Source organism: Periplaneta americana, chromosome 14 (genome assembly GCF_040183065.1).
Source record: "Periplaneta americana isolate PAMFEO1 chromosome 14, P.americana_PAMFEO1_priV1, whole genome shotgun sequence".
NCBI classification, from domain to species: Eukaryota; Metazoa; Arthropoda; class Insecta; order Blattodea; family Blattidae; genus Periplaneta; species Periplaneta americana.
The window spans coordinates 1,737,399-1,763,366 of record NC_091130.1 but is presented as its reverse complement, the minus strand read 5'-3'; the positions used below and the strand labels follow the sequence as shown (position 1 = coordinate 1,763,366).

Here is a 25,968-nt window from a genome sequence, read left to right as displayed (position 1 = left end):
CATCTACGTCTCGGCCTCCCCAAAGGTCTTTTTCCCTCCGGCCTCCCAACTAACACTCTATATGCATTTCTGGATTCGCCCATACGTGCTACATGCCCTGCCCATCTCAAACGTCTGGATTTAATTGTTCCTAATTATGTCAGGTGAAGAATACAATGCGTGCAGTTCTGTGTTGTGTAACTTTCTGCATTCTCCTGTAACTTCATCCCTCTTAGCCCCAAATATTTTCCTAAGCACCTTATTCTCAAACACCCTTAATCTCTGTTCCTCTCTCAAAGTGAGAGTCCAAGTTTCACAACCATAAAGAACAACCGGTAATATAACTGTTTTATAAATTCTAACTTTCAGATTTTTTGACAGCAGACTGGATGATAAAAGCTTCTCAACCGAATAATAACAGGCATTTCCCATATTTATTCTGTGAGGTGCTAGCGTTATAAATGAAAAATATATTTTGAATTTTCTAATTGAGTGCATGGGTAATTAGAAAATTAGGCTGAATGTCTGCGTAAATTGGCAACAGCGTATCTCAGGAACTCAGCATTTCATATCTTAGTCACTACTGCAGGGTTGCCAGACCTACAAGTCAATCTTTTATTTAATTTTCAAGAAAATCGCCCATTTCATTTAAAATCGGTACACGGATAAACTATTTTTCCTGATAAGAGCAAAATCAGAATCATGCGGATAGCAAGGCAGTGTTCTTTCTGAGAAAGCCAGTCTTTTTATTTGGGAACGCTCTATGTTGTCGCCGCGACCCGCGGGTTGGCGTCCGCGCTACCGGGATCCATTACCCGGCACAAGCGACCAATTTGGAATCCAATCTGCCGCGCAGAAAGGAACATCAAACTATTATTTTTTCTTATTATCCCTCAGAAATGAGATTAGGGCGCCGGGACGGGGGGTGACCGCGCGGCTGATGACCTGCCCCCTGCCGTCAAAATTGCGAAGTATCGATTGACATCCCCTTCTGGATTTTACAGTAACAAACTGATGCGCCTGCCAATAGCAGCGCCATGCATCCCAATGCGCTGAGAGGCCTGCAAACACGATCAGTCGTGATGAATCAGCGCTAATGGACGCGCTCAAGACATAACTGTCGTCGTCCGTATTGACCAGCGAGCGTTTTGACGCGCGAGCGCCCGCCGAACAATGCAGCGCCTCCATTACGGCCGCCATAACAAAGGAGCTCTCCGAGCGCCGTAATGAAGGGGGGCGCCCCTCCTTATGACAATTTGTTACACTATTTGTGGGTCGTTATGGCTAATCCTTACCCCGCGCTTTTAAGCTGCGAGCGAAGGACTGCACGCACCACGACTACTTGGGTAACTGCATGGTGCAAGGCGCACCTGCACCGTCAGGAGTTTGCTGTTATTCACAGACAGAGACTTAAAATTAGTCTTATTACATGCACAACTATGAACGTTGCAATGGACATGGATTTTTACTCAACGCACACATTAGTCTACAAACTTATAGGCTAACAATAAAATATTTTCCCTACATCGCAAGCTTATCAACCACATCGTGCAGCTTTAGACAGTGATAGCGTGCAAAAATAGAACAGAACATTTTGAGGGTCTGCGGAGCCAGACTAAGGGCACTGCATCGCTATTGCTTACTGTTTTCCCTATTACCTATATTTATTATTTATACTTTTATTTACAACTATTATTTACAGTTATAAATTATTTTCACATCGTTTCCTACAACATACCTTTAAACAAATACTCAAAATCACTGTCACCAACATTTAGTGTTTACACTTAATATATTTAATAATAGTTTTACATTAATTACTAGGCTATTTATATTTAAATTCACATTTATTACTTAAAATACTATTAACATTTTCATTATTTAATTTATTGGTCTGACCCAATATTTTGGGTTTGCCCTGCGACACAGAATAGCTTACAATAAAATTTAAAATGAAATAGTAATATACGTTACAAGAGCGGTATGCTGACGTTTTCATGGTCGAGGAAAAGATTGAAAAAGCGAAACGTATTTTGTGCGAAGATCGTTTATTATATACCTGAAAGACGAATTTCTAATCAGTTGCAATGAAATCTCCATCTTGGTTTCTGTTTAATGACGGCAACTTCGGAAAACCAAAATATCTTTCTTCAACATTGTTGCTATAAAATGTTTTCTGTGTTTACTATACTCCAGCAGGCCGTGATATAAGTCTGTCTTTTTTTTCCCCCCCAGTCTATAAATGCGAACTTCAAGCAAACGGTAAGGTTATGTAATGATTTATTTTTCATTTTAATATTTTAACAATATTATTTATATAACATATTGCAGTAATAACATCGGCATCTGGAATCTTGTTGATTTTTTCACGGCTTCCTTAATGTTACTTGCATCAGGAATACAATAGCTTTCGTGGAGTAGTAGACTTTACTTAATTTTTGCAAATATTTAAAAACAATAATTAACATTGCAATTTAGGTGAAATTGCAGTGGTAAGTTTCCAATTTATAATTATTACTATGTTAAACGTCTCTAAAAATAATATGTTAAAAGCCTAAATCAGTAAAATGAATGTCGCGCTTAAGCGGTAAGAAGAGGGAAATTGTTACGTGTGTTACGTTGGGAATACTGAATGTGGTATTTCACACTTACCGCGTATTGGTTCTATGCGGAAAACAAGCAAATACGCACGATCTCGCACAAAATTATATAAACAGGTTTCAGACAAAATTGATTAAGACATAAGAAAAAAAATAGAACCAAATATAATTTAAATTAACGATGGCATCTTGAAGATCTCTCGTCAGCTTGTATTTTTCCCCCCACTTTACAAAGGCTTTCGGAATGGTGCCTCTCGCTCCGAAGAAGAGACCGGTAACTGTGATTTTGTCTATGTTGTATTTCGCCGATAAGCACTGAATCGTGGGCCGATAGATTTTCTTTTTCTCTTCGTTCACTTCAGATGGTTGAGTGGCTGAGATTTCAAATCTGATTGTAGGATCAATTACATTTAGTATTTAGATTTAAATTTACATTTATTATTTAAATTTACTATTTGCATTTAAATCTAAATTTATCATTTACAGAGGCTATTTCATAGCATTCCAAGGACTGCGTAGAGTAAGTCGTTAACTCACATTTATAAATTATATAAAATGTAATGCAAAAAAGTTAATAAGTGTAAATAAATGTAACTAACAGCCGCAGATAATAGTGAAACAGTAATCGATATCGATAGACACGTTAAACTCATATCTCCTTACTCAGAATGTTCTGCAGGTTCCCCGCTCTGTACTGCAGTCGTTCGCTTCATCATAAAAGATATACTTCTGACATTAGCACCCGAAATTCAATACCGGTATCGGAGGTTAGCCAGGTCTTCGCCCCGGGCTCTCGGGCATAAAGTTCCAACAGGTAAGCTTTACAGCCCGTCATAAAACACTTCGAGGCGCCCTTCACCGCGATAAAGACGGCGCGGCGAGGCACGGCATGAGCACCACGACAAAACCCAGCTACATTAGCCTGATCCAACGATCCTCAGGGAAAATATAGACTAGTGAAGAAGCAGCGAATATTCAACTTTCATCCTTTAAATTATCCTTTGATATGTGGAAAATTCATTAGGCTTGCATAAAATTTAATCCGCATTTATGGCTCCGGTGCACAGGCCTGTTAAATGACGCTCAACTTGCATTGCAGTTTTGTTTGCTACAGAACATTTTAAGGTTATAGACTAATAGGAAAAATTGTCTAGATAGAAATTTGTTATATTGTTGCACACGTAGATAATGGCGACGTCTCAGTAAATAGCGCTCTCGTTTCTAATATTATTGTTTGTTACTTTCCAACAATAATTTGCTCCAACTGCATCACTGCACATGTTTACATCGTGAGCTGCAACTCCAACCAATTTCTATGCAATACTGCGTTAAAAACATGTAAAATATTTACTATTGAGTCACTCTCACCGCAGGTTCGTCAATGGGAGCAGCAACAGTACCAGAAAAAAAAATTGGGCCGAGTCTTGGTTCGCCTCTATGTAGGCAACAAGCTTCGCAAGACTGTCCACAAGTGCAGCACACGAGCAATGCGTTGTTCCTGGAACTTCGTAAAATTAGGCGGCTCTCTGGAACTGTGCAGAGCAGTTTGATATGAAACACTCACTACCGCGTGTTGCATTCCTTGCTTATGAATAACACGAATTAAATCTGTAGGCTACTGTGATATAGGCTGTTGTGAATACATTCACAAAGTGCTAACGGTCACCACTAAGTATTCACTGGATTTTAGGGGCTATTTGTTTCATGTAGCAGTGCAGTATAAGAATCTACTGGGTGTTAACATCTTGTTAATATCTTGTCGCACCCGATGTTCAGATGTTAAATATTTTCGTTGTTTCCTTATCAGTACAGCGGGCCGTGATATTGTGTGATGGCCGTGCTAGCAAATGTAAGTCTATTAGTAATAATCCGTGGCGCTACAGCACGTGAAGGGCCTAGGCCGACCAGCCGGTTGCTGGCCTCACGCCCACATGTCGAAGCAGAGGTGGACGATCATCCAACCAGAATGGAGGCATCGTGTGGTTAGCACGATGATCCCCCCAGCCGTTATAGCTGGTATTCGCAACCGGATTTCGCTACCTATCGTAGCTCCCCAAGTGCATCACGATGCTGGGGGGCACCGGTCCCATACACTGGCCGAAATTTCATGAGAAAATTTCTTCCCCCATGAGGACTCGAACCAGCGCGCATTCCGTAACGCGAGTCCTAGGCGGGATGGCTTAGACCGCGACGCCACGGCGCGGGACAAATGTAAGTCTAAAATATCTTAATTTATATAACAATCTGTTTCTGTAGGTTATAACATATTTATTAATATATTCAAACATCACAAGAGTTCTCAAAACTGTCGTACCTGAGGAGGAGGGGATGGCCGCGTGGGGACTCATGAAGTTCAGCTTGGTGGAGTGGTGGTAGCTGGACATGAACAGGTCCGACTGGTACTTGTACGCGGCAGGGTCCGCGGTGGCGGGCTGGGTGGCGGCCGCCAGACCCTGGAAGTCGAACTTGTAGGCGTAGCGCTTGCCGTGCACCTTGGTCATGATGTTCTTGTCGTAGTAATACCTGCACACACAAGTGCACGTGTAGGCTACAGAAGTAGTGCGATAGGATCTTATAAATAAAGCTCACAAGTTTCGACCTTTTTTTCCTGTACATCGAGCACAACCGCACAATAGTAGACTGGAACAGCTTACCTGCGGCAATCTTTCAGGGTGGTCCTCTTAAAATCAATACATTTAAGGAAAGGTTGAGAAGATTAGACTGAAAATGTAATTGGAGGTGCAGTGTAATTATCTAAGTTTTGTCATGTAATTAATTGAGTTGATATATAATTAAGTTGATATGTAATTAATTAAGATGATATGTAATTACTTAAATTGGTAATAGTTGGGTGAAATAGAAGTACTTATAAGTTCGATTTACTTTTGCTTATTGTAGGCTTTATTATAGAAGAGTTTTTATTTATAGTCCTAGGTTTATTGCATCTACTTATATATAGTTAGAAATAAATTTACGTTTATTTTATTTTATTTCACTTTTTTCATTGCTGTACTTATTGTATTACTGTAATTGTAATTATTGAATATTATATATCACTGCCACCGGGTGTATACCCAATTGTAGTGTTAATAAATACATACATACATACATACATACATACATACATACATACATACATACATACATACATACATACATACATACATACATACATACATACATACATACATAGGGCCTACATGTAGCTTGCTACAGTCGGGTCACTGCCTTACTGATGTCATGCCAGCTTGAGTGAAGCAAACAACACACACGCTACCTTAAACAAACAAATTTTAATATTCTGACTTTAGTAAAGTTTATTGCATTATATGATCACAGACAGATACGTCTTACCAGGTCTGTCAGGCACGAGATTTCCCACAATAACAGTTCCAACAAATCTTCCTGTCTGGTCTGTCATTTTCCTCTAAGAAACCCAAATCTTATTGTTTTTATTATATCGGATAAAACCCTAGATCATATATGTAACAGATAACTCATCGCTATGTTAAAATCGGCAGCACTTTGAAGAGAACAACCGCCAGGATCGCCACCCGTCCGCCGTAAACGAACACGAGACGGCAGTACAGTCGCTAATGCAATTCAAATTGGAATTATGACGTGACTCCTTATGTAACAACTAGATGGCAGCGTAGTAAACCTGACAGAAGTTGTTGACTTCAAAGCCTATAAGGCCGACCTATCTGTTACATATATGATCTAGGGTAAAACGTAAACATAATAACACTTCATGCACTTTTGCGAAGTGTTGTTGATTCGGAAGGAAGCATTTTTGTCTGTTTCTTACTATTAACTGCTTGAACAAAGAGTTACCAACTTTATTAAATGGAATGTTGGCCCACTTCAATTTTAAGTGAATGCAATTTCTTTCTCCTCTTGCTGTTCCAACAATGCTCTATGCTTTTGCGCTCATAGTGTAATTCAATGAAGCTTCTGGTTTGTGTTCCACACATTTTACTTAATGCAATGTATTCATACAATTTACACAATACAATATATTCTCCATTCAAAGAAAACAATCTATTTCCAAATTCTTTCAACAAAGCATTTACCATTTAGCCTATTCTCTGAATCTAGTGTCTTGTGTTCGTATCACAGGCTGTACTACAGTACATGTAAAGCAGTGGTCATCAGCACTCGCTGAAATGTGCAAAGGGTACGCGGTGCTGTCCCGTGTGCACTGTCGTGCAACAGGGAGAGATAGAGAGCATACCCGCTAGCAGCTATGGAGTAAATCCTAGTGCACTGCGTTTTCCGCGGGCAAGAGAGACTAGCCCCAGCGTGCTCTGTGCTGACGACCCCTGATGCAAAGTATGACGCAGTACATCAGGTCGTGTTGTGGCAGTGACCATAACTCCGCCCCAGAACAGAAGGTCGGAACTTCGAAGCTTTATCTGTGGTCACACTTCTGGCCGTGGACGGTGGTGTCATATATGCGGGTACGGTCCCTTGACACAATAAAATTGTAAACTATGCTTTCATTATTTATATACCGTACACATTACCTATATACAATACATCATTACAAGGAATGAATAGCTCAAAGAAAATTATACAACAAATCCAAAACTTAGAAATGGAAAGATATAAATTACTTAAAATCAAATTATAAGTTCCATTATTTACTTTTGTATTTCTTTATTCCGGTGAATTTAAGGCCATCAGACCTTCTCTATCACACACCACCAGGAATACAAATAAAAAATAAAATTCAGAGAAATACTGTATATAAGAAAAATAAATTAAAAGTACAAACACAAAAGCAAAAAAATAAACAATACAAATACAGAAAGACAATAGGCACAAATGCAAAAAGTAGAATTAGTATTAATTGGTCAAAATGCACAATATTGCTAATGGCTTCATTGCCAGAGCCAAGCATTTTATAACAACAACAACAACAACAACAACAACAACACGTATTTAGTGACTAGGCATCTAAAGTTATGTATGAGTGACTGATAGTAGCTTTGAAGAGAAAAAAAATAACATTTTCGAAGTTTTTACAATAAAATTAAAATCGTCAGCTAAAAGGCATTACAAGTAACTACGTACACATGTTTAGTATTTCAAATGAAAAATTCCTCCTTCTATTACACAATGTATGTAGAAAAACTTATTGCATAATCACAAGCAGTAACTGGTGGAAAATGAAAATGTGGGATTATCAGAAATGTCTACATTGTTACAACTTTTCGAAGCCCATTAAAATATCCCTTGCGCCACATATTACAGAATATCCGGGCCTTAACATTTTCAGTAGGAGACAAAGCTGGCGCTTCGATTAGATTTTGTTGTAAGTGTTCACTAATTGGAGGGGGTCAATTAGTGTTTTCTTTGACAATTCGAGAAGATTAAAAATTCTCACTGAAGTACTTGCCCAAGAATTGGGTGGCATAATAAGTGAAGCTAGGCTACCAACGCACAACGGGTCAAAACTCAAATACAGCTGGACAAAATTAATAACTTAGCCTATACTTATTCTATCTAACAGATTTTCATGAAATTTTACACAAGGTTAAAGGTAGAATATATTTTTATGTACGAATTCTCATTACGTTTTTGTAAGAGAAACTACCGCTTTATAGGTGGCGGTTTTAGACAAAATTAATAACTTTTTCCTACCAAACAGATTTTCACGAAACTATGTACAAGAGTTTCAGGTAGCACATACTTGCTATGTAAAACTTTCATTACGTTTGTATAAGAACTATTCCTTTATAGGGGTGGTTTTACATAACATTAATTACTTTTCTCTTATCTACAGAATTTGCATGGAAATTTATACAGGGAGCATAAATATTGTTGTTGTACAAACTTTCATTACGTTTGTCTTAGAGGAACTATTCTTTTAGAGGGGGCGATTTTAGAGAAAATTAATAATTTTTCTCCTACGTACAGGAGTTACAGATAGCATATTTTTTGTGTACAAAGTCTCATTACGTTTGTATTCGAGGAACTGGTGGTTTTAGACAAAATTAGTAACTTTCCTCCTATCTAACAGATTTTCTTGAAAACTGGTACAGGAATTATAAGTAGCATATGTTATGATTTGACTTTCAATTATACTAACTTCCCTTGTCGTCAATTCAGTAGTTTCCATTTCAAACAATCAATTTAACTGAGACAAGAGGTTGAACTTCCCTCTGTTGAGTATACTACATCTCTCACGGAATAGATTCCTGGGTCTTACTAGAGAAAAGGTGAATGAGGCAGATACAGCTCCTGTTTTTCTAGAGAGTATTGCATATGTGCCAATTTAGAACTTTTTTTCCAACCAAATGTAAAACAACTAAGCAAGTGGCAAGACTGTGCAAATAATTTGATAGTTGCAGTAAACTAGAGTTCTCGCACTACATTTTAGCATAATTTATGTAGATCGTGACGCAGTATATTAAAAGACTGATCAAAAACATGAAATGTGAAATAGTTGTTAAGTTTCTTATGAAAGTAATGTTATTAAACTTATCGGGTATCTATTGTAAATATTTACTGAAACTGGTTGAAATACAAATTGCCAAACCTCCAGCTGCATGCTGTATATAAAATACCACAATAAACATTAGATAACATAAATACAACCACAGACAACCACCTGTAAACGACTCTGCGGAGATACCCCGGATTGGGGGCTGTGCTGTGTTGTCAATATTGCACTGAGATGCGTTTCTAGTGCAGGAAATTAGAATGTACTGATTCAGCTGTTCAGTTTGTTCACATATTGTCGGCATCTGCTAACCTCAATGCGATATTTATTACATGAAATAGTTAAGTGTTATGTACACGAGGAACTGAAATTTAAATATAAATATGACTGTTGCTAAAATATAATTAGATGAATATTGCAGCAGGGACAATTTATATACACTTGTTTATTAAGTTATATAGTTAAAAAAAAAGAGAATTTCAAACTAAGCAAGTAAAGAAGTTTGAATGTTTAAAATAAATGCGATAGGGTGAAAATTTGCACTAAAACCAGAAGTAAGTGTAAGTTAAACCAACATAAGTTGAATAGTTATATGACAGGAAATTTTATTATTAAATTGTGTAAATATTGTGTATAATCACTATTTGTGAATGTATCAGTTTTAAGATTAAGTTTATGTACTTTTGAGCTATTAATAAATAATACTAATACTAATAGTGCAGGGAATTTAGGAACACTTACTTGTGAATAATATACACGGAATAAATAATGTTTTTATGATGAAGAAAAATACTTTTGTCCAGCCAGATGTGTAATTTGACCCACTGTCCAACGGTATCTCATACTGCACTGTATTAATACTGGAATTCTCTGCCGCCTGAAGTCAAGGGTTGCCGAACTTTAATTTCCTTTAAATGTAAATTAGAAAAATATCTTATGATAAGTTGCCAGACCTAACGCGTTGCAAATATTTAATGGAATGTGTTCCACTGTATTTATTATTTATTTTTTTTTTTTGCATTATCTAAATCGTGTTTATTTATCACTTAACGCCAATATGTATCCCACTATGTTTTTTATTACTAATCTATTTTTTGTGTACATTTTAATCAATTGTCGTTTTCTGGTTTAATTATGTGAATCCTACTTAATTGTAATCTAATACTAATATGTATACTAATGTGTTTATTTTTATTTTTACTGTGTACATTTTTTTTATTGAATTATCGGCTTCCGTTTTTATGTGATTCGTATCTGTTTCTAACAACATTAATATATATTCCATTATGTTAATTTTTATTTTATGAGGTAAATTTTATATAACTACCTCTTTTGATCTCATTATGTACCTACATTGTATCAGTATGTAATTACTTAATTCCGATCCAGTTTTATGTTCAACTGTGTAAGCAAGTTTTAATCCTGGTTGAGTGTAAGAGTAGGCCTTACGGCCTTAACTCTGCCAGGTTAAATAAAGCCATTATTATTATTATTATTATTATTATTATTATTATTATTATTATTAATCAGAAACTGAACGTACTGACCCTGCTCGTGACCAAACATTGAAATGCGTAGTTGCCAAGCGACAGATAAACCACATCTCAACTCTTGGACTTTGTCACACCATCTGCAGCTGTGGAGAACCAGAAGCTCTGCCGGGAGTCGACGCCGCTGCCATCGTGCCCACAGAGCGCATTGTGCCGGACAACAGAGCCTGACTGTTTTATAGCGAAGATAGGAATCGGCAGGCCTGGCTCTCCCTTTTTTCGGCGGAGAGCGAGCAGTTTTATGTTACATTAATTCTTGGCCGGAAATCCGCAGTCGATGCCAATCAGACACACGTGTTGCGTGCGTCATTATCTGTGCATCGCTCCCTTTTTACTTGTACAGTGTGACTATTTAATTGAGCAAGATCCGCCCGCTGTACCTGCAGCCTCTCGCGCGGAATGGAATCATTAAAAATAGAATGCGATCAGATCCAGCGAGTGCGGTCACTCGCTCGTTTCACGCCATTATGGCGCTCACAATTCAGGCCAGGGGTGCCCACCAATCAAGACGCCAAACTGAGCTCGCGATCAAGGTTGACGTAGGCTATATCAAAAGTAATAAACAAAGGAACAAAATATGTTAAGAAAGGAGGCAGGCAAACAAAATTATTCGAAGAAATAAACAGTAGAGAAAAAAGAAAACACTAAATAGTGGATATTGAGAGTTTAAAATGGAAAGGAGAAAAAGGAACAATAACTGTTAACAAGGGGAAAGAAAATAAGAATAAGAAGAAGAAGGAAGATGGCTGTTCAATATTTTGAGAGATAGCAGTATCTATCACAACAAGAAAACAAAGTGGAATGAAGAAGGGTCCTAAAATTAATCTTTCAGATATAAGTAGGGCTATTTATTGATCAATATCATAGGAGATGCTCAATGCGATTTCCAATTAATAAAAAACAGTCAATCGAGAGGTGACGCTATTGATCAAAACAAGAAAACAAAGCTTAATAAAGATGAGTTCCTATATCACATTTTGTACGAAATAAGGAACAGCAAATCTTGCAATGTGAGCTCTTTGCTTGTTTGTTATTGGTATACTGTATTTTTTTTTTTTTTTCATGGAGTGCAGTTTCATAGAAAGGACTTTGCCCACAGACCTTCTACTGCCCCCTACTAATTGGTTGCCATAAAAAATATCTTCCTTACGGTGACGGAAATCTTGTCTTTTCCTGTCAGTAACCAATCACAACCCTTGTTCACAAGAATTGACAGGCTCTCGTCAAATCCACATGGAGGTAGAGTTGTCGCATCTTTTCCGAATTCCAAGAATCCCATCAATCTCATGTCAAGGGTCACCAGGATTGTGGCAACTGTGCAATGTTGGACGAGGGGACAGGATGGAATTGTCAGAGTTGTTTGTGTTGGAAGTCATAAATCTGTAAGTGGGTGTTCAAAGGAGCCACCGAACTGCACTCCTTGAAATGAAATAAGGTATAAAGTCTGTGTGATGTATCTTGTCTCGCTGTGAAAAGAGAGAGAAAGGAGATGTCTTACTTCCTCTGTATTGTTATGGCGATGGGGGAGTGAAACGATGCCGTCCATCCATCCAGTGGCGGAAGGGACTAGTTGATAACATTCTGTAGCACAAAATAAAATAACAAAATATCTCTCTTCGTACTGTATAGTTCCGTCACTGAGCTTGTCTTTCAAGAAACTGAGTTCCGGCAGCCTGTACAAGAACAAGGTTTTGAAAGGAATCCTGAAAATTTACAACCCTCCTATAATCTCCACCCTCATTTGAAGGGACTTGGTTTTATTGCTACTGAGACAAGATAAACCTTACCAGGGTGTGAGTCCCTAAAACGGAGGCCAGAGATCTGCGTTACAATGGATGGGCCATCTCCTAGGATGCTGATGAACAAGTACTCATATCTCGGACGATATTAATTTTAGGATCCATGTTTATTACACTTTGTCTTCTTGTTTTGATTAATACTGCCACCTCTCAATATATTATTTTTTAAACAACTTGTATAAAGAAAATACGAAGGTTGTTAAAAGAGAGAAAAATGAAGCAATGTTGGTACATATAATTAGAGAGTGAAGGAAAACATAAAATACTGAAGAAAGCTAAACAAGAGCGGAACGGATAAAGAAGGTAATAAAATAAAACACAATAATGCGAGATAAGAAGGAAAGAATGAGAAGAGGGGAGTAGTTGGAGGAGCCCCCAGGCCGTAGTTAAGGAGTTCTGCTGCTGATTGTTGATCCCTGTGCGGGGAGGTCAAGAGTTCGAAGGCGCGGAATTGGATTACGCGTGGGGAGGCGGGGGCGCGCGCCCTAATAGACAATCTGCAGCGCGCGCTTCCTCCCCCGAATGAATACTCGCTCCTTTTTTTCCTTTTCCTGAATGAAATAAACTGTTAATTCATGTAATTTCGACGACCTATTACAGCAATTTATAAAGCAATTTGTAGCGCCGCTCGCGCAGTGTTGTCCTTGTTTTGCTCTAATTACCGCTTAATGCGGATTAGTGGAAACGAATCGCGACTTTCTCTTGTTCCTCTCGATATTTTTCAAACTTCATTACTCACCCCTCGGAGGCCATCTTGCAGTGACGAGTTCAACGTTTCTTACTCGATGCTGCGAACGATCGGCAGAGAGCGAAGCCCCTCTGTCCGCATTCGAGTGTGATGTCCATGTTTTTGCATTAGAAGTTTTACAACGCTTAGTCTTCTTCAAACAGTCCATTACAAGCTAAACCAGAAGCAGACTCGTAAACAAGCCAGACGCCCTAAGATGCGAATTATATCAATCTTAAGTTATGCGCATAATGTTCTGAACCGAATTGGATAGGCCTACCTTAAACAGTCGCTCGCAGACAATGATTTAAAACACGCTTTCTTAAGGAAATCCTTATATCTTTATATTCTTCATCTTATACAGTTTCAGTTGCTAGAAATTGGAACTCGCTACCGAGTGATATAGTATTTAGTATTTATTTATTTAACCTGGTAGAGATAAGGCCGTCAGGCCTTCTCTGCCCCTCTACCAAGAGATTCCAACTGCAATATGAACAATAAAATTACAATTAGTATTAAATTTATAATTACAATTACGAATAAAATTACAATTAGTATTAAATTTACAATTACAATAAAATCAAAGTACGAAAAGATTACCTGAATAATTAAAGCTAGATAATTTATCATAGAAAAACAAAGAATATTTTATATTTACTGAATTACAAATTAAATCTAGAATAACAAAATTGTATAGTGATGAAATTGCTGGATATTGAAATATTTTGTAATAGATTAAAGAAACTATTTACAAGAAATCAATTAATGACCAAGTGCCTAGGAAGTTTTCGTTTGAATTCAATTTTATTTCGACAGTCCTTGACGCTAGCAGGTAGCGAATTCCAGAGTCTTGGCAGGGCTATTGTGAAAGAGGATGAGTATGAGGAGGTGATATAAGGGGTTGTTGGACAATAACTTCATTTAGGTCAAAATTACATAAATTCTTACTTAACAGATTAATTGCTGATTAATATTTATTACTTATAATGAAACTAACATCTGACCATTCTTATTATTATCATTAATTTCTCTAAATAGATTTACAAAACCTCTAATGGTAATTACATTAATATTCTCATTATAGAAATATATTTTAGATTTATATATATATATTTTTTTTTTTCTCCCTGTAACACAGTTCTAGTAAGCTCATATTAAATTAATTTTCACCATTTTACTAGCTATCTCAAATCTCAAATTAATTATAATTGATTGAATTAAATTAGCTCATAAATTAAGTTAATACTTTACCTTATAGGTTTATCTAAATTTAAATAAAATATGTAGTCTACTAGTCGTTAAAACTTAACTGAAGAATATTTCTGGAGAACCTTTTAAGTGTAGTGTAAATATTCGTAATTTAAATATGTATTGTATTGATTAAGGCTGGTTGAGTGGCCTTAACTCTGTCAGCGAAAATAAAACATTATTATTATTATTATTATTATTCGTTTGCATTTCTTCTTCGGCTACTACATTTATTTAATTTTGTGTACATTTTCGCAGTGCGTTTCCATGTAGGCTATTTTAAAATGACGCTGCTTGGTGGAAATACAGCGTCATTTTCTAAGTAGTTACTTAGAGTGCAATCATCATGATGTCATCAATTGGAGCGTTTAACATTAATAGGAAATGTTTCCGATTCAAGAGATTAAGTCCAAAAAATAACTTCATCGACGTAATGTTTGGGTAATTTCATTTGCATAGCCCTTATTTAAAGATTTTCCTACTCCAGGTTCGACTAAGTTGAAATCCGCAATATATTGAAATGCCGCGCCACAGATCTACGTGGTGGAATTAACATTTTCCGTCAAAAGTGCGTTCTCCAAACACAGACGTGACACTTGCAGTGTTGTTCCACTGCCCCCGTGTTTATGTGCGCGCGGCCCGGTTCGACCCGGAATCTATTAGGAAACCGACCAGGAAGCTGACGTCTCCGGCAATGCAGTAGCGATGGAGTGCCCCCCACCCCCGCACCGCCCCTCCCCGGTGGAGCGCTCAGCTTCTTGCTGGCCCGGACCAAGGATACAGCCCGCGCTCTTATTTTCATTAAAAGAGTCACAAAATACAAAGCAGCCTACAATAACAGTTTGTGGATCTAGCAGACAGTGTAGACTACTAAGCTAGAAGCTTGTTTCGTGTAATACAGTGTATCAATACGCCTAAGTACTAGCCTATTTTATTACTTAATGCACAATGGTTAAGTGGGAGAATGTATTTAAGAGTAACACAGTATATATTCTTTAGAAAATAATATTATAGAATTTGATTTCTCATCTAATGACAAAGAAAACATTATTGTAAGGCGTCCAAGAATTTCTAGATCTAGAATAGATTATGGTGTTATAGATATTTTGTATTCGACAGATAATGGAGAAAAAATGAGAGTATAAGGGTACAGTGCATCAGTTATTCATAGATTTAAAAAAAAGGCATATGACTCGGTTAAGAGAGAAGTTTTATATGATATTCTTATTGAATTTGGTATTCCCAAGAAACTAGTTCGATTAATTAAAATGTGTCTCAATGAAACGTACAGCAGAGTTCGTATAGGTCAATTTCTGTCAGATACGTTTCCAATTCTCTGTGGGCTGAAGCAAGGAGATGCACTATCACCTTTACTTTTTAATTTCGCTCTAGAGTATGCCATTAGGAAAGCCCAAGATAACAGAGAGGGTTTGGAATTGAACGGGTTACATCAGCTGCTTGTCTATGCGGATGACGTGAATATGTTAGGAGAAAATCCACAAACGATTAGGGAAAACACGGGAATTTTACTGGAAGCAAGTAAAGAGATAGGTTTGGAAGTAAATCCCGAAAAGACAAAGTATCTGATTATGTCTCGTGACCAGAATATTGTACGAAATGGAAATATAAAAATTGGAAATTTATCTTTTGAAGAGGTGGAGAAGTTCAAATATCTGGGAGCAACAGTAACAAATATAAATGATACTCGGGAGGAAATTAAACGCTGAATAAATATGGGAAATGCCTGTTATTATTCGGTTGAGAAGCTTTTATCATCCAGTCTGCTGTCAAAAAATCTGAAAGAATTTATAAAACAGTTATATTACCGGTTGTTCTGTATGGTTGTGAAACTTGGACTCTCACTTTGAGAGAGGAACATAGGTTAAGGGTGTTTGAGAATAAGGTGCTTAGGAAAATATTTGGGGATAAGAGGGATGAAGTTACAGGAGAATGGAGAAAGTTACACAACACAGAACTGCACGCATTGTATTCTTCACCTGACATAATTAGGAACATTAAATCCAGACGTTTGAGATGGGCAGGGCATGTAGCACGTATGGGCGAATGCAGAAATTCACATAGAGTGTTAGTTGGGAGGCCGGAGGGAAAAAAGACCTTTGGGGAGGCCGAGACGTAGATGGGAAGATAATATTAAAATGGATTTGAGGGAGGTGGGATATGATGATAGAGACTGGATTAATCTTGCTCAGGATAAGGACCAATGGCGGGCTTATGTGAGGGCGGCAATGAACCTCCGGGTTCCTTAAAAGCCATCTGTAAGTAAGTAAGTTAAAGAAGAGACATACGAATATAATGAAAGGTTCCACATAACCTCTAATGAATTCTACCAACTGTTGACTGCTAATCAACTATTTTTAGGGTGTAGTACTTTAAGGATTAGGGCTCTATTGCCATTATAAATTGTTTTACATTGGTTAGGGACTGGAGCAGTGCTGTAGGTAGGATAATTAAAAGTGTGTGTGAAGTCCTGCTCATGTACCACAGGCGAAGTTATTAATGAGTTCAGTCACTTCGGTGGATTGCCATTAATTAATTCTTTATTCTCGAAAACTTTCCTTAAACGATTTTGTTGTTTCAGGACTTTCTGTTCTTTCTTCAGTGAATTTGACCTGTTGTAACACAACAATAAGACTGAATAATAATTATAAATTCAGAGCATAGAGTAGGTCATGAAATACAGCAGAGAGTGTGGCTTCAGAATGCTAAACATTCTTATAACAATGACACGGCGTAACCAGCGAAAATTGTAGCACGGCGCTTAACATGGTGGATTTTTTTTAAGTATTCGCGGTTCACAGAAACAAAGAATTTTATTGCAACCGTCACACACGCTCGGATAGCAGCCTACACAAAGCACACCTTGTGACTCATCCTACTCTTAACAAATAGTGTGTGTTTGTGGCTATAGTACCGACTACACCCAACTGTTGCCTACATTTTCCCGTGTACAGTAGGCCTATTATATCGCGTGGTCAAATGAAACAATAGCCGATTCATTCTGAAAACAAAATACTTTTGTGGATCATTATTTCAATGCCCACATTCAATACCAAACATTTAAGCTTCTGTCTTGAATTAAACAAGCCTTTAATTGAATAGAACTAGAACTGTGCAATGACGTGTTTGGTAGAATTTCTGATGTAAAATTGCGGGACCTCTAAGCTGTTGTAAGTAAGGTGGTTCCACAATTAAAAGAGGAGGACATAACAGATATGTATAATAAGCACTGTCGAATGCTAAAGTGAACAGAATGAAGCACAAGTATTATGAAATGTGTTGCCATCTATCAGCTCGAACATTAGCTAAATATACGTAACTTCCGTAAAAAGTTCATGCAAGGGTTTGAAATGGGGGTCACGTGTTCACGCTGTTCCTATTTTCTGCAGATATGAGTTTGTCAGACTTGGGAAGCGGATGTATTCAGTAGCCAGCTCCATACATAAGCCTATTTTACATGTTCAATATTTCACTCTTTCAATACAATTTTACACTCAACATTATTTTGCTCCCAATTTTAGTTTCAAGCATACAAGTCTATATAATGACTACACCAAAAGTTACCTTCTTCGTCACTCTCTCTGCGGACGACAGCAGATCCAGTCTTCAAAACGGCTCAACTTCTTTATATTATATCCGTATTTTTTAGAAGTATAGAAAAAAATCTCTTCTATTATATTAGTTGAAAAAACCCACTATAATTATTGCACGTAAAATACTGTCCTTATAATTATAAAATTAAACAGACTTGTGCAGGCCGTTTATTCTTACTTTATTTTTATTTCATTGGGTTATTTTACGACGCTGTATCAACATCTAGGTTATTTAGCGTCTGAATGCTATGAAGGTGATAATGCCGGTGAAATGAGTCCGGGGTCCAGCACCGAAAGTTACCCAGCATTTGCTCGTCGGGTTATTCTTACATTTAGTAACACTGTTGTGGAGGCCTTTAGTGCAAAATAGTGCAAAACATATCTCGTTAGATATATGTAGGCCTAGAGCTATATGCCTTATTTACTTACTTACTGGCTTTTAAGGAACCCGGAGATTCACTGCCGCCCTCACATAAGTCCGCCATCGTACCCTATCCTGAGCAAGATAAATCCAGTCTCTATCCCATCTCCCTCCTCAAACTCATTTTAATATTATTTTTCCATCTACGTCTCGGCCTCCCCAAAGGCCTTTTTCCCTCCAAATATAAAAGTGATATTATAGACGATTATAATTTTTGTTGTTGTTCTTTCATGTAAATTCATGCAATATTATTAGCCCTACATACGAGTATATCTATTTAAACCGCATAAATCTTTTTGCATAGTTTGTGTCAGTTCAAAAAACACTACAAACAGTGACATTATGATAAGCATTGAAAGCCACTGATTGCTACGATATTGCTTTGTTTATTGATTGTGTGAATTATTGTTTAATAGCCAGATTCAGGTGGAATAAATCCAGGATATATTATAGGAATTCTCACAGTGAAAAGAAATGGTTACCAGGGTGGTTAAAAATTCTCAGGGCCAAGAAACTACCTGACAAAATGTTCTGAGGTAATAATACTTCAGGAACAGAGGCCTACTCATTATTTGAAAGAGAGGAGACTTTGAAAGGTTCACAAGTGAACTGCCATGGATTGCTACGTTCTAGGTTGTGTTCATTATGCGAAATAAATCCTTATTCCTTTCTAAATAACAATAATTATTCATCACGTGTTATCGCAGCAGCTGTGTCCCACTAAGCCCCGTGCGATTCACATCCTTCTTAGGTTGGTTATTCAGCTATTCAGTCTCGCTGCGCCTCTGTATTCCGTTGCGATAACGGCCGCGTGAAGCGTCGGATGTTTGTGAAATAATCGCCGTGCTGTATCGACCACTTCTCCGACAGGTATGTGAGGCGTGTAGCCTGAACACAGATTAGCAGGGGTACGGCGCTCCACGTGCGGAGAGACTGACCACAAAGCCTGGCGCACACGAAACAGGACGACTGAGAGCAGCTTGCGAAAGTGCAGCCAGTCAGTTCACTGCGTGTTGTATCTGCTCCGAATTCAGATCTTTTAAATATATCGGAACCTCTGCCTTGTGTAAAATTGCTTTAGCCTCTAGCTGTTCACGTAATTTTTACACCTTTATATTAAAAGTAACACTTCAAACAGTGGAATAAAATTAGCACCTACAGCTGCATGCCTTCTGTTTTTAATACAGGCCCCCTTGTACGAGTTCACTGGAATCAAAAACTTTTTCCTTACATTTTTATTGTAGGCTACCTTGTTTTTTGACTATAGCATACAGGCTTTGCTTAACCCTAAGTTTTAGTTTCCATGGTAATATTTTACACCGCACAGGCACAATCAGGACCTAGTTCAAAATGCAAGGAAATAGTAATATACGTTACAAGAGCGGTATCTTGACGTTTTCATGTTCGAGGAAAAGATTGAAAAAGCGAAACGTAGTTGAGCTTTTTTAATTTCCGAGAACATGAAAGCAAACATATCGCTCGTCTATCGTACATTATTTTGTGCGAAGATCGTTTATTACATACCTGAAAGAGGAATTTCTAATTAGTTGCAATGAAATCTCCATCTTGGTTTCTGTTCAATGACGGCAACTTTTAAAAACAAAAATATCTATCTTCAAATTGTTGCTATAAAATGTTTACTGTGTTTACTATATTCCAGCAGGCCGTGATATACGTCTGTCTTTTTTCCCCCCCAGTCTATAAATGCGAACTTAAAACAAACGGTAAGGTTATGTAAAAATTTATTTTTTATTTTAATATTTTAACAATATTATTTATATAACATATTGCAGTAATAACATCCGCATCTGGAATCTTGTTGATTTATTCACGGCTTCCTTAATGTTACTTGCATTACAAATGCAGTAACTTTTGTGGTGTTGTAGAGTTTACTTAATTTTTGCAAATATTTAAAAACAATAATTAACAGTGCAATTTAGGTGAAATTGCAGTGCTAAGTTTCCAATTTATAATTATTACTATGTTAAACGTCTCTAAAAATAATATGTTAAAAGCCTAAAGCAGTAAAATCAATATGGCACTTAAGCGGTAAGAAGAGGGAAATTGTTATGTGTGTTGCGTTGGGAATACTGAATGTGGTATTTCACACTTACCGCATATTGGTTTTGTGCGGAAAGCAAGCAAATACGCACGATCTCGCACAAACGTTTTTGATGTCACTTTATAAAGATACAATTCACTAGAATAAAGAAGAATCAAAATGCATAATTAATTTATTAATTAATACGTCACCGTTACTGTTGGAATTGCCTATATAAAGAGATCCGCCAACATAACAAAAATAGGTAACGCATCACGTTACTACCACCAATACTTCCCCGACTCATATCACAAACCAAATGCTTATTATCCCTTCACAACTATCCTTATTGTACATAGAAATGAAGTACTTCACTTCACTGTCTAAAAAAACGCTCGTCTTATAATCACTAATGAAAACACATACTTTATGAAAGTGTTGTAAAAATGACATTATTTGCAACTAAAATCATATGGTTGTAATAATTACTATCAAGTACAACTGACGGATGTTTTACAAACAATTTTGCCATCTGCAGAATGTTATGATATCTAATCATCATATAAGAAATGCATTCCCACTGTTAGGAGCCAAGATAAGAACTACGACATTCTCTGCTGATCTGTATTTGATCTGGCATACAGTGACGACCGTGTTCCGTCATCACTGGGTCAGAAAAAAATTAGTTCACATTTTAACAGGTGATTCGTAGAGCGTGAATGTCGAACTACATCACACACATGTGTTCTCAGTCACTTTCAGACTAAAGTAGGCTTATATGTATTCAGAGTGCTGCATTTTAAGAAGCGTGCAATGTGCCTGGCTTTTATTTTTATTTAGAAGACCGTGTGTTCTTACGCACTTATAGAATCCCTTGATCAAGACTATTTGCAGAAAGATCTCCTGGTTTGGAAGGTCCAGCTCTTCAAACAATCCGTAAATTAGTACGGTACGTAAATTTCGGGGACTGCAAGTATTACAGATGAGGTACCGTAAACTGGGGTTACTTTGAACACAGAGGAAAATTTGAACATTTTTTCAGAAAATCATATTTAGGTTTCTACATGCTGGACTTGTTATAGATGGAGGTAAATTATCATAAAAATCATTCTCATACCAAATTTACCTCCATCTAACAAGTGTAGCATCTAGAAACCTAAACATGATTTTCTGAAAAAATGTTGAAAGTTTCCTGTGTGTTCAAAGTAACTCCAGTTTACGGTACGCAGAAAGTAAAAAAAAAAACGTTTTTACGGAAAAAAAGGTTGGATAACATTCATTACGGCCGGGAAAATTCCTCTAACATTAGAAGGTTTTCTCAACAAGAGGGAATTTTGCGTATAGAGCTAAAAAGTTCTTAAAATCAAATCGTACAAAATTAGTATGTGTCACAAACTGCATCTAGACGATTCTGAAAAAGACGTACATTTTGTGAATAACGTGCACGATAAAGGAATGGACCTATATCTTAGGCATATTTCTTCTCCTACGAAGCATGGTTGTATCTGGTCCACTGAAAAATCTGACATTTACGAGTAGAGCAAGAAACAGTAATTAACGCCGAAGGTACTGAATATTATTCTACACCAATTTCTTGAGCCGGAATGAAATTACTCATTCCTTCAATAAGTTTCCGCACCGCTCATACAGCGAACGTTTCACTATAAGAAATTAATCGAGTGTTTCACAATAGACTATACTCATTAGTATTAATGTGTGACCTCCTTGATCCCCCGACTTAGATTTTTATGTTTGGGATTCAGTAAAAGGTAGAGTACACAGGAAAAACCCACGTAGTTTAGAAATAACAGATTAACACTTCATCACATCGAATGAGGTTTATTTATAGGAATAATATAGAATGTTTTATTTTCGCTGCTATAAGGCCTTCTATTCCACCCAACCAACCTCAATGAATACATTAGTGACATAAGTCACATAATACGTAAATACACTAAACATTCCAGAGCAGTAGCCTTGTAGCGACACGGGTGTGTTATTTAATTAGATCTGTTTTGAGAGATAAAGTCTATGCGAAATAGTGATAACTTAATTTATGAGTTGATATGATTCAATTAAGTCTATATATAATACATAAACAATTATAATCAAGTTGGGTTAGCTAGTTAGTTTAAAAATATGGTTTATTTGACGACGCTCGCAACTGCCGAGGTTATATCAGCGTCGCCGGTGTGCCGTAATTTTGTCCCGCACGAGTTCTTTTACATCCCAGTAAATCTACTAACATGAGCCTGTCGCATTTAACCATACTTAAATGGCATCGACCTGGGCCGGGATCGAACCCGCAACCTCGAGCACAGAAAGCCAGCGCTATACCCACTACGCTACCCAGGTCCATATTTAGTTAAATTATGAAAATTAATTTATTAGTATTTTATTTTATAGTTGGCGTTTCACTGAAAGACAAGGTCTCCAACACGGCACTGCAGAAAATTACAGCTTCTGAGAACATCACAGAAAAAGCCCTCATAATGAAGTGGAAGTGGGGTGGCCATGTAGCAAGGCAGCAACAAGGCAGATGGGCGCGAGAAACCACCATGTGGGACCCGCACATAGGGAGGAGAACACAAGGCAGATGGGCAGATACATTCAAGCAGCAGCTGGGAGGGAACTGGTCAACCATCGCCCGCAACAGGAACGAGTGGAGACAGATAGTGAACAAACTCATATAGAACTAAAATCTGACAAACTCTAGTGTATCTCACAATGTGAATGTGAATGTGAATATTGTTCACGTGAAATAGCTCATCATGTGAACCACACCAACCAAGCTTTCACTCCTGTAGGAGGCCCTAGCCCTTCATGGGACACAGTGACTTCATTCATTCATTCATTCATTCATTCATTCATTCATTCATTCATTCATTCATTCATTCATTCATTCATTCATTCATTCATTCAGTATTTTACTGCAACTATGCTATGGGGATAAAAATGTAAAATATATCGATGTAATGACATTTAGCCACTACAGCAGCGGTCATCAGCACAGTGCTAGCGTCTCTTACTCGCGGATAAGAGAGGCACTAGAGTGCATCCGTGGCTGTTTTCTCCCTCTCCCTTCTGCAAGACGGTGCATATTCCGACACACTCCTTACCCGTTACCCATTTCAGCGAGTTCTGACGACTACTAAGGTGTTTGAATTCTACTCAAAGTAACTGTAATAATGAAAATAGTGGACAGGTATTATTTTTATAAGTGGAAAATTTTAAACACTTTATTAATCTATTAAGCAAGAATTTATGTAATTTTGATCTAAGCGAGTCATTGTTTCACCACCGCTTGGCAATCAAACATGTTGCCAGGCAGTAAGAGTCCCTCAATGAGAAGAAAACCTACGACTTCTCTCAATCTTTCCAAATCATCTGTTGAACTCTTACCAGTCTGTAGATGGTTTGTTACAAGCGAAGGAAGCGTGGCTCACCTGAGCGCCCTGCTCAGCTTGTCGTAGTTCATGTTGGGCTTGGACTTCCGCTCGCCCCAGCGACGCGCCACCTCGTCGGGGTCCGTGAGCTTGAACTCCCCGTTCGTGCCCTCCCACGTGATGCAGTTCGCGTTGGACGAGTCGGACAGCAGCTCCAGCAGGAACTGCCACAGCTGGATCTGTCCCGAGCCTGCACCAAACACAAGTGTTGTCAACTTTCAACTTCATACTGTACATAATAATAATAATAATAATAATAATAATAATAATAATAATAATAATAATAGACTATTATCTGAAGACATTAGAAATGTATACATAATAACTTGGAACTACCATTTATAGTGTAAAACTATCTATATATATAATTTGAACTGGTAATGGAAATTATACGAAAACGGCTGAACAGATTTTAATAAATGGCCCCTCATTTTGAAGCTTGGAACCCGAAGTTTTTCGGAAAAGTAGTAGTTTTCGGTGAAATGTCAATTTTCCTACATAATTTTCCTATTTTCCAAAATCCATCTGTTGTAAGTTTTGAGAACTAATTTTATTGACTCACGGCCGACTTGATTGAATTTCAGTACAAAACAGACACTACAATAAACAATATGCTATTACACGAAGGCCATGACCTGCAGGATTGCCGACATATTTAGAGCTCAATTCAATTTGTTATTAAAAACTTGTTCTACAGTGTATAATTTTCTGAGTACAGCTGTGTATTGGATATTCAAATCTACGAAACTTGAGGTGGTTTGATGACATTATTACCATTAGAAATTAAATATTATTATAGTTAATATCATGATGCGTCTATTCTTCATTAATTGTACATAATATTCATGCCATATTGATGACATGAAAGTGAAACGTTCTGAGGTTATGTAAGTAAATGTAGAGAATATCTTAATTTAGATCTTCATTTCTATAATTTACTGAGTGACTGCTATATATAACTACAAAACTTAAGATAATAATATTTTTATTAAAAATCAAATATTTTTATACTTATTAACCCAGTGGGGTTGGGTCTTTTTCATATACTTAATGGCGGTGTAGTGTAGATATTGATATGTGTCATTGTCTTCAGTATTGGCTCGAGAGAGCGCAAAAATTACAGTTCGTAAGGAAAGATAAAAAGGTATTACTTACTAATAAAATAAGAGGCCTAGAAAATGTTGTAGTCTCCAGATCATTTCAGCAAGATCTCTTAGTACATTTCAAGTTCTACATGCAGCAGCTATACGAAAATGCTATTGTTCGAAAGCTTAGCAAATTTGACATTTTTTAACTTTTGCCTACAATCCACAATGACCTGAAATAGCTACTGCTATCGTCCTGACATTGATACTTGCGTTTTCGCGTTGAAACTCAAAAACTGAAGTTGGATAGGTTCAAGAAATAGTATTTGGCCTAAAAAAATCCATTCAGAGGGAGTATGTTTCATTATTATGGAAGCAAATAACTATCAAAAAGACAAGTATTCTTCATTGAAAGTAAATCTGAAAAATGTTTATTTGAACGTCTAACGAACTTAGTTTGCAGCAGCATTTGCTGCACAAGCCACTAGTTTAGATATAATATAAATATAACAACTGTTTAGCATATTAATAGGAAATCAATTCTGTAAAGTTATCTGAAAACAAAGCTCAAATTATTAATAAATATTGATTATGACTTTTATATTTAGGAGCAAATGTAATTTACGAACTACAATATAAAGATAACAGACAGTAACCATAGCACACCAGTCTATGCAGACTCGTCTTCGGGGAGGGTCCCACAATTAACTAGTTTCCACTAAAATGCAATATAACAAAGTTTAAATAAATAATTACAAACCAGGAATTAAGGTAAGGTTCAAAGAATCACATCAAGAACAGAAAATAGGTTTGAATGAATAAATATATTGATAATAATAAGAAGGTAAAGGACATGAATATTGAACAATTTAAGTTCATCAAAATAAAAATTACCTAGGTTTGGGTTTATTGCTGTATAACTCTGGCTGTGATCCAGTCCAGTGGTTCTGTAACATTTAGATTCAGCTAACGGATATGTCAAATTTTTTGTGATAACTTAAACACGTCGTTCT

General features: G+C 37.0%; 1 protein-coding gene across 3 annotated transcripts in view; it reads right to left on the bottom strand.

Annotated features, from left to right (window-relative positions):
* Ets65A (DNA-binding protein D-ETS-3) overlaps window positions 1–25,968 on the bottom strand; it is a 420,065-nt gene that overhangs the window by 20,554 nt on the left and 373,543 nt on the right. For all 3 annotated transcript variants that reach the window (XM_069844799.1, XM_069844800.1, XM_069844798.1), the window contains 2 exons: window positions 23,871–24,060; window positions 4,894–5,102 (listed from right to left, as the gene is read on the bottom strand). In XM_069844799.1, coding sequence (XP_069700900.1) covers window positions 4,894–5,102; window positions 23,871–24,060 — 399 coding nt within the window. The remainder of the gene's footprint in view (window positions 1–4,893; window positions 5,103–23,870; window positions 24,061–25,968) is intronic.